The 10011-nt window shown below is 51.1% G+C and overlaps 1 protein-coding gene across 1 annotated transcript; it reads left to right on the forward strand.

Moving 5' to 3' along the window:
- Window positions 1-1216: 1216 nt before the first annotated feature.
- On the forward strand, window positions 1217-9754 carry LOC145719677 (VPS35 endosomal protein-sorting factor-like). Its single transcript, XM_081811200.1, has 3 exons — window positions 1217-1309; window positions 6924-7023; window positions 9461-9754. Exons 1-3 carry the CDS (start codon window positions 1293-1295, stop codon window positions 9737-9739), a joined length of 396 nt encoding a protein of 131 aa, XP_081667326.1. The 5' UTR covers window positions 1217-1292; the 3' UTR covers window positions 9740-9754.
- The last annotated feature ends 257 nt before the right edge of the window (window positions 9755-10011 follow it).

Genomic DNA, 10011 nt, shown 5'->3' on the forward strand with positions numbered 1-10011 from the left:
TAGCCGGCTGCCCCTTCCTATACACGGCGCATGTCCACGCTGCGGCGCGCCTCCCGGGGCGGGGGGGGGGGGGGGGGCGCACATACGATTGCCCTTCACAATCATGGCGTCGCAGATACCGCAGTGGAGATGTGCCCGCCCCTTACTATCATGGCGCCTCAGTAGCCCACCGGAAGGGCGCATGCCCCTCACAATCATGGCGCCACAGGAGGGAAAGTACGCCCACCTCTCGCAATCACGGCGAAGCAGGCGGCGCTCCGAAAGTGTATTCGCCCCTCATAATCATGGCGTTGCAGTGGAGCGAAAATGCGTCTGTCCCTCGCAGTCGTGCCAGTAACTGCACAGCCTCGGCTTTTCCGCACTAGTGCCCGCCCTCATAACTGTAGTGCTGGCGAACGGTGTAACCTGGGTTTTGAAGGCGGGTATCTGCCTTTACAGTCATGGGGGCACAAGTCCGTGGACGTACGCCCGCCCCTCACAATCATGGCATCTAGGCCGGCGCTCCGGAAGTGTGCCTGGCCCCTTACAGTTGTGGAATGGCGGACCTTTCGGGGAAGTCGGCCTGCCCCTCACGATCATGGCGTCTGAGACGCGCTTCGGAAGTGTATTGACTCTCACAATCATGGCACCGCGGACCATTCTGCGGAAGTGTGCCTGCCCCTTACAATCACCACAACCGGCACAGTCTCGGGCCTCCAATGCTGGTGCCCATCCCAATAACTATAATGCCGGTGGACGTCTTAACTTGGGATGTAAGGGAAGGCAACCATTGGGAGAGCACCTGCCCTTCACAATCATGTCATTGGCAAAGAGCAGAGCCTGGATTTTGCGACACTGGCGCCCGTCTCCTTAACTATAATGCTAACGGACCAGTATAGCCTAGGCTTTGAGGAAAGGTATCTACCCCTCACAATCATGGCGTCAGTGGACAGCACAACGGAAGTGCGTATGCCCCTCACAACCATGGCGCCGACGAACGGCTTAGTTGATGCGCGTGCCCCCCCAAATTATGGTGCCGATGACCGGCTCACAGGAAGCGCGTTTGCCCCTCATAATTATGGCGCCGAGGACAGGTTCAGGGGAAGTCCGCCCGCCCCTGACAATCATGGCGCTGCCAAAGCTCAGCGAGAGGGGTCCTGCCCCTCACAATCATGGCGCTCGCAAGGCTCAGCGGGGGAGCATCTGCCCCTTACAATCATGGCGGCCAGAGCGGGGCGGGGCGGGGCGAGGCGGTGTCTGGGAGGGAGAAGAGGGCTGGCTGCCCCAGCACAAGTGCTCATGTGACTGAGAAGATGGCCGTCTTTCCCTGGTAAGGAAGAAGCGGCGGGTGGTCTTTGGAGAGGGGCTCTTTTTGCTGTCTCTTCAAGTGTCTCTTTTGCTGTCTCTGTCTCTTCAAGTGTGAGCGTGTGCGTGCGAGTGAATGGGAATTGCTCTTTTCGGGCGTGCTGGCGGAGTCTCCCATCGCATCCCGGGTGGTTTTGACCACAGAATCCCCGGCCTCTACCCCTCCAGAAGAGGTCCCTGAGACAGGACGGGGGGAATCTTGGTTCCCCCCCGGCTACCCCTTTCTTGAACCTTTCACGCACCCCCCCCCATTCATTTCATAAAGAAAACTCCAGTTTCCCGGCTTCCTGTTTCCCAGGTTCTGGGGGCGCTGCATGCAGGGGGTGGGCTCAGTTCTGAGTCTGGATAATACGGGACACCTGGCTGTTTCCTCCGCTATTCAGCTCACCTGGAGGACTCTTGATTTTATTTGTAAAATGGCTTCCATTCGTCCCACTGCGTGCTGGGCACTGCGGATGCAGAGCCTTCAGACATACTGCTTGGCCTCAAGGAGTTGACAGTTGAATGGAGCAGACACACACAACAGAAGGGTCTCCAAAGCAGGCATTGGGATGAGGCATAACCTCCCCTGGGGGGCTCCGGGAAGACTTAAGAGGAGCAGAGTCTTAAATTGGGTTTTGGAGGATGCATAGGAGCTCATAACAGGCAGGAACGGCATGTGCCCTGGCTGACCCGCCTGTCCGCGCTCTTGTGACTGGAGTGGCTGGGAGGGATTGGTGCTGTGTGTGCACCAGAAGTCAGCAAGCTGTGACGGTCACGGTGGGATTATTTGGGGATATGCGCTCTACCCTGCATCTCAGAAAGGGAGATCGTTTTCTGATCTTTCTTTCCAAATGATGTAAAGTGGTTTATCTTGAATGAGTGAGTAAATGAAAGAATACACAGCCTTAGACTCTAGAAATACATACAACCTTCTGATTTTATGCTTGATAAACAGCTGCCTTCCACACTCGAAGAGACAGATAATAAAGTGTGGGTCGAAAGAGGCATTCTGGGGAGATCCACGACAACGCAGCTGGGCTTGGGGAGCCCTGCACCCCAAACCTGCAGCCCAGGGCCTGGATTGGAAGTCCAGCTGCTGGTAATGGTTAGGAGCACAGCCTCTGGGCTCCAAACCTCAAGCTCCTTGCAGGCTGTACGACTTTAGGTAAACTAACTGCTTCACCTCTCTACCTCCACTTCACCTGAAAAGTGGGGTTGTTTTGAGGATTAAATGATATGCTACACATTAAGCACTTAACACAGTGCCTGGTGCACACACAAAAGGCTCCATAAATGTCAAATTTAACGAAAGAAACCCATTTCTTCTCTGTAGACCTTCTCTGTTTCCTCATTCATCCCACAGAATATTGCTGAGCACCTACTATCTGCCATGCTCCATGCAAGGCACAGCAAGGTTAAAACTCGGTCCCTTTATTTATTAAAAAATTTTATTTAGAGCGAGAGAGAGGACGCACACCAGCAAGGGGAGGGGCAGATGGAAAGAATCCCAAGCAGACTCTATGCTGAGTGCAGAGCCTGATGTGGGACTCGAGGTCACGACCCTGAGATCATGAAGTGAGCCAAAATCAAGAGTTGGGCGCTTAATGGGCTGAGCCACCCAGGTGCCGCTTGGTCCCTTTAAAGAGCAGCAAGTGTTGGGAATCGTTAGGATGAATATGTGCTGCCGAAGGAATCTGGAGAGGACAGCCAGGTCAGGGGCTTTGCAGACCCCAGGTGTTAAAAGGTTTATAGCACCTCTGTTTGATTTAAAGTAAAAAGATCGCAGGTAAAAATGTACTGGGATGCACAGATTAAAATAGCATCTTCCTGGATTTTCTCATTCGAAACTTCCAGACAAGTTAATTGAAGCCAGATGTTTCTCATTGGTTTTGGTGTTTAAGCCTTAATGATACCCTAAAAGGTGCTTCGCGTGACTAGATCTAAGGAAACTCAGGGGCATCCAATCCCGATTTAGCGTATCAAGACCTGGGAAGGAAATCGCTGAAGTGTTAGACAGCTGCGGTGGGAAATGTTGGCTTTTTTTTTTTTTCCCTGGCAGCCGTCAAGGACCCACGTGAGCCTTTAGCGTTGCCGGGAGCTGGGATGATGGGCGATTTTTATCAGTCGCGTCTGCTCTGTTCTGAATGGAAAAAGCAAAGTAGGGATTGTGAGAAAATGCCCGTTGGGGGGCGCCGTTGGCCTTACCAAAGACCCAGGCCTTGAGGACCAGGCTTTAGCATCTCAAATTGTGGGGAAACTAGTTAGGAGCCTAGAGCAAATTTGAGTGGAAGAAGTGATAGAAAGATCAGCTGTTTGACATGGAATTTCTAAAAGGATAAGTGTTTCCCCCACCCCCTTTTTTTGTTTTTCCCAGAAGCAGTATTTTTACCCCTCCCCTCAAACTTAAAAAATGTATTTCAAAGCTTGGCCCTTTAAAAAAAAAATAGACAAAAGTAGACAATTGTTTAAGGTTCTCAAGATGACCCCCAGCTGGTCTCCAGAGCCCCTGCATCTGAGAATCGGGCTGCCTCAGGTTGCTTGTGTCCCTAAGCACTTGCTGCTGTCACCTCAACTCTAAGCCTCAGCTTCTCCGTCTGGAAAATGGGCGTAATAATAGCACCTGCATCAGGGGGTTGGTTAAATGAGTGCAGGGAAAGGGCTTGGCATGGATTCCAGTATACAGTCAGCACATAACAAGCGAGAACTATTATTTTTATTCTGCGTATCACCCTACTCTTTTGATACTGTACTTTTCTCAGCTGTTGATTGATTTGTTGACGATTATGACAGGGATGAAAAACATTAGCAACTGAATTTCAGGTCCGATTACATTTCCACTCATCCTACTAAACCTTTCAAAATTCTGTTGATAAAGTTAAGAATGATCTGAAAGGAGGGAAAGTGTCATTTGATTTTTTTTTTTAGATTTTATTCATTCATTTGAGACACAGAGAGAGAGAGAGAGAGCATGAGCAGGGGGAGAGGCAGAGGGAGAGGGAGAAGCAGGCTCCCCGCTGAGTCAGGAGCCCGATGTGGGCTTGATCCCAGGACCCTGGGATCATGACCTGAGCCGAAGTCGGATGCTTAACCGACTGAGGCACCCAGGTGCCTTGTGTCATTTGATTTTTAAACTCTGTTACGGCTGCCGATGGCTATTACTCCAATTTATTTATTCTTGAGGTCTTTGTTTATTATATAAGTCAAGGATTGGCTGGCTGCATATCAAAGGGAGTTTGGAAGAGCATTTTATATTTTTGGGAGACGAGGACCGGGTGTGGTTGGTGAGTGTGACCCAGAGACATTAGGCAATAAATATATCGTGATAGGGGTTTTCCTTTCAAAAAAATAAGTCGAGCTCTACCAGTATTGTTGACCGGCCTTCCTCCGTTCCTGCTCTCAAAGCCACTGTTAATTTAGAAAGGGATAGGCATGAAATGACCTAGGATCTCCGCTCTCTTGTACGGAGTTAGGTTTCTGGGTTAGTGGAGCTCGAGTAAGGCTGACAGGTGGCACAGCGCAGCTGGATTTGGGGTCCCTGCAAGGACTAATGAAGCCAGGGGGCAGGGAGTGGCGCGGGGTCATGGTGGGAGGGGGTGGAGGCTGAGGAACGAGGTGACCGGCTCTCTGTGCTCTTTGAGGCTCGAGTGTTCTCCAAGTTTTTAAAACCTGTTTCCCTTTTGATGAGCCATTCCGGCTTTCAGTCATTTCTCTCTTCTTGGTTTTTACGGTAAGTATTCAAGAGCAGCCAAGTTGCTCCTGCAACACTTTGCTTGGAAATGTCCTCACCCATGTACCCCATTTCATGGCTCCCAGGTTCTGCCTTCCGCAGAGCACCAGGATGTGAGCGCAGTCCAGCCAAGCTGCCTGCCACATTATGACAGGGAGCACCTTTCCATGTCCAGTTACCTGGTCCTCATTTCCATCTGAGTGAGTCCTCGCTAGACTGACTTTCACCGTCCGAACTTCTAGCAGCTTCTGTTTGCAGCCACTGGCGTGTTCTGGAGGAGGGTCGAGGCTTTCTCTGCAGCTCTCCTGCCCTCTCTCTGAGCCCTCACGACAATCACCCGTGACCGTCCACCCGGGGCGATGACATTTCTAGTCTGTCTTACAAAACCCTTCCAGCCTGTACCTGTTGCGGTTCCTGAGCTGCTTCCTCATTTTTTAGGTATTTGTTACAGCAACACTCCCACTTCTCAGTCCCTGTTATCTTAGTTCATTTGGGCTACTATAAAAAAAAAAGACTACAGATGGGGACAATTATAAACAAAAGTATTTGTTTCTCCTGGAGGCTGGAAGTCTGGGATCCCAACACCTGCACGGTGTGTCTTCATGGAGTTGGGGGCTCCTGGGGTCCCTGGTCTCAGGGCTCTGATCCCCCTCATGAGGCTCCTCCCTTGCGGCCTCATCACGTCTTGAAGGCCCATCTCCTCTAACACCATCATCTTTGGGGGTGAGGATTTCAGAACTTAGCACCTCTTCTGTGCTAGTTGTGCGTTTTAATGCTACGTGTATTTTAAATACCGTAAGTTACCATTTTTTGCAGTCACTAATCTAGTTTTACCCACACCTTTACTTTTAATTACTCTAAAGTAGGTATGGGTGATATGAGTGTGTACATGCACATACGTGTACATGTTATATATATAGGTTTTGTTTTTGATTGAGATCACTTTGTTTCCACATGTAGCTTTTTTTTCCCCTTTTTCTTTGACTGGAAGCTCTTCAGCCCTTATGACTGAAGGGCAGTTTCCGTAGGTGCAGAATTTTTGGTTGGCAGTTAATTTCCTCGGGACTTGAGTGGTACCTTCCCTTTGCCTGTTGGCTCTCATCTCTGCTGAGACAGTAATCATTCTTTGAAAATAAGGTGTCTTTTTTCCTTCTAAGAAATCCTCTCTTTAGTTTTTAGCCATTTTACTTTGAAAGCCCTAAGTCTGGTTTTAGTTTTGCTTTTGTACAGGTCCTGCTTGGGGCACAGGTGTTTCTTGAATCTGTAGCTTGATGCCTTTAGTTTCAGCTGTCATCCCTTCACACTGCTTCTGCCCATTCTTTCTCTTCCCCTTTAGGGTTCCAGTTGTGTGTGTGTTAGACCTTCCCTTCCTGCCCCTTGGCACCTTTCCAGCTCTTCACTGTGCTTCCTGTCTGTCTTCCCCAGGTGTGTCAGCGATCCCTTCACAAGATGGATGAAAACCATGTGCTCTTTGTCTACTTCCTGCTCAGCTTCTTTCTCTGGCTTTATTCAGCTTCTGTGAACACTTTGCGGGGGAAACCAGGGCCCGATCTCTCACTTCTCTGCACCCCCTGCTCTTGAGAAGCTCTTCTTTCAAGTCCTGGTTGTCTCGGGAGAGGCTGGGGAGGGAAGTTGGCTTCACTTCACTGAGCGCCCTTGGTTCTGGCATCTGGCCTCACGGGTCCCGGATGCCTTGGCAGCTACTTACACCTTGAACTGAGTGTTAAAATTCTATTTAGCGTTTCTCGGTGTTCGTAGAAGTATCGTTCCACTATAAACTGCTGTATCCTTGAGGAAGTCTGAGCAAACAGTTCTAGTGTTTTCTCTGTCTCCCTCCGCTGATCGTTGTCTGGGTTTTGCTATCTGCCAGGCATTCCAGGAGCAGGAACTACAAGGCTGAGTTTGCATCATGCCGGCTCGAGGCTGTGCCGTTGGAGTTTGGGGACTATCACCCGCTGAAGCCCATAACGGTAAGTTTGTCAAGGGCTCTCCAACTTATGTTCTTACTCCACGAAATTACAGACCAGGTTCCTGGGTCTTTCCCACTTGCCAGCAGTAGCTGCTTTCATATTCCACTAGTTTTTTAGTTTTTTATTTCCTCTTCTTTGTGATGTTGACCTCACCCCCCATCATGTTCATTCTGCTCTTACTCATATTCTCATATTCGCGAGGTTGTCATGAGCGCGCGACGCCTTTGTTCCTGATGTGGAGGTGTAAACCAGATACCTTTTTAATTTGCCTGTGTGGAACATTAAGAATCTCTCTGATTACCGTAGAGGATGCTGTCCTGACTAGCGTCTTGGTCTACTTGTGAGTTATTTAAAAAACGAAAAGCAGGCAAGTGATGTAGATGGTCCCTCTCTTCTGGGTTAGTGCTGTTTGATCAGTAAGTAGTAGAAGCTGTGTGCGTGTCACCGTGGGTGGGGATGAGGGTGACAGACACAGACCAGTGGATACCAAGGACATGAAGTTTCCTAATGGCGGAGAGCCTGAGAATGCACAGAGGCCATTACTTAAAGCAGGAGATCCTAGATGGAGCTTCTGCCTCCCAGGGCCCCTCCAGGCCCTGTGGGCTTGTGCGGCCATGGCTGACCCCCCGGTTGGGTCAGTTCCGGGCTTGCATCCTGTGGCTTAGCGACATGACAGCAGAGAGACTCTTCTCTAGCAGTGTTTGTTGCCCAGCTGGGCTACGTGTCCCTCCCTGACCCACTCTGGTGTCCAGGGGTAGAACGTGCTGACTGATTGGGTTGGGGTAGTGCCCACCCTGGGAACTGGTAGTAGGGCCCACCCCAGCAGGCCTGTAGAAGCTGAGAGTCGGGGAGGGCTCCTTTCCCAAAGAAAACATGGACTGTGAGCCTGGGAGATGGAAGGCCGGATGCCAGGCAGACAGAATGACAAATGTACACCAGTAGGAGGCACTGGGCCAAATCATCCGAGGTTGGCGTCAGACCCTACGGGTTTAGGGCAAGGTCTTCAATAAGCCTGCCCTTGCTTGAGACACCCACTGCACATTTGGGGGACCCCAGGCCACCTGTACTTCTGACCAACTGGCTGCATATCCAGGATCTCCCTCAGGCTTGATAATGGGCTAGAACAGCTCACAGAACTCAGAAAAGTATCGTCCTTACAGTTTTATATAAAGGATATGGATGAGGAGCAACCAGCTGAGAGACACTTAGGGTGAGGTCTGGGAAGGTTCGGGACCACAGAGAGCTCTGTGCCCTCAGCCTGTGGACATATCGTGTGTCCACCAACCAGGAAGCTCACTGAGCTTTGGTGTGTCCACACTTTGTATCGGGGATTTTATTACATGGGCGTGGCGGAGTGATTCCTTGGCCACATGATTGGACCCTGAGGTCAGGCTGATATCACCTGGCTGTGCTCACAGACTTGGTCCTTCTCGTGACCAGCCACCACACTGTGGCATCTCATTAGCATAAACTCAGGTATGACTGACAGGCTTGTGAATGACAGACACTCCAAGGACTAGAGCCCCCTTTTCCAGAACCAGGGTCAAAGGCCCGTCAGGCTCTCTTTTATCCAACCCTCTCCGTCATTCTCTCTCTCTCTCTCTCTCTCTCTCAAGACGGGTTTCCTCTGTCTCCCTGTGGATACCTTCCCAAAGTGTCCGTTACTGTCCCTCTACCTCTGGCCCCTGGGTTTTCGTAGCTTCCTCATTTCAAGAGGAGAGTGGAGGGCAACTAGCCCTTCTGGATTTGGTCCTAAATTTTAGGCAGAGAGACTCTGGTTGCATCCTCTTGGCTCAAGAGTTCACCCCCAGTCTGGTCATCTGAAGCTGGGGGGAGTTGGAGGCCAGTGGACCAAAGACATGGCTTTACACCCCAACACCCTGCCCCGCCCCGTAGGACTCACCAGCATGTGGCATCGGGAAGTTCTCTGAAAAGGAAGGCGGGGCATCCACTGCTTGGCGGTGATGACCCAGCCCAGCAGCACCCCTGAGACCGTCTTCAGAGCGGGACAAGCCTGGGATCTTGCGTGCCCTGGTTCACGACCCTCCCTAGACCCGTGGCACCTTGTGAATGACCTGACAGGCTTGTGAAGATGCGGGCTCTGATGCCGTAGATCCCAGGGGGAGCTTGAGTGCCCACGTTCTTGAGCAGCTTCCTGGTGACATGGATGCTGCTTGTCCAGGGACATGCTTTGAGTAAGAGGGCCCGACGGGTGTGGTTAGAGCTCACCTCCTGGGCCCTAATGGCCCAGTCTCTGACTCACCCCTACTCCGTGCCTTCCCTTCCTCTGTAGCCGGGATTCTACAGAATCCCAGTAAGCGTCCCTGCCCCAAGCGGTGGTCACTTCAGTGAAGGGAATGAGCGAAAACCCATGTGAGTGTATCTCTGGGAAAAGTCTTGGGAAACTTCCACTTGACCTCTCGGGTTTTCCCCACAGGTCACGGAGTCGAAGACCAAGAAAGTGAGCCGGAAAGGTAGCACTTCTTCCACGTCCTCCTCGTCCTCCAGCTCCGTGCTGGACCCGCTGAGCAGCGTGCTGGACGGGACCGACCCCCTCTCCATGTTCGCGGCCACGGCAGACCCTGCAGCCACGGTAACGCGGCCGCTGGTGGTCGGTCCTGCGGGGGCGGCGGTGGCGCTTTCATTTCATGGTGGTTTGCTTTCATTCTGCACAGGTCACGCAGCGGGGGGCGTAATGTTTGTACCGTTCAGCTGATCCAGGCGCCCACAGGGTCCGGCTTATGGAGGCCGCCCCTCCTTTCTTTATGAAGGCATTTCAAAATTCATTTTTGGTTTTAATTTCACCCTTTATAATTCCTTTATTTATTTATTTATTCTTAGGTAATTACGTAAGTAAATCGCTGATTTTTCACGTAAGAGAGTCAAACTGCCAACGAACCCTGTGTCCTGTTGGCCACCTTTGAGGTCCTCAGTGATCAGTGTTTTCAGTGTCTCTTCTGTCACTTTGTATTTCCTTTTCTTTTTTTT

Source organism: Leptonychotes weddellii, unplaced genomic scaffold (assembly GCF_054177405.1).
Source record: "Leptonychotes weddellii isolate Sample4059 unplaced genomic scaffold, ASM5417740v2 HiC_scaffold_6236, whole genome shotgun sequence".
NCBI lineage: Eukaryota > Metazoa > Chordata > Mammalia > Carnivora > Phocidae > Leptonychotes > Leptonychotes weddellii.

Excerpts from the sequence above, each read along its gene's own strand:
- LOC145719677 (XM_081811200.1), top strand. Across the intron at positions 7,024-9,460 it reads ACCCGCTGAAGCCCATAACG|GTCACGGAGTCGAAGACCAA; the intron begins GTAAGTTTGTCA and ends TTTTCCCCACAG.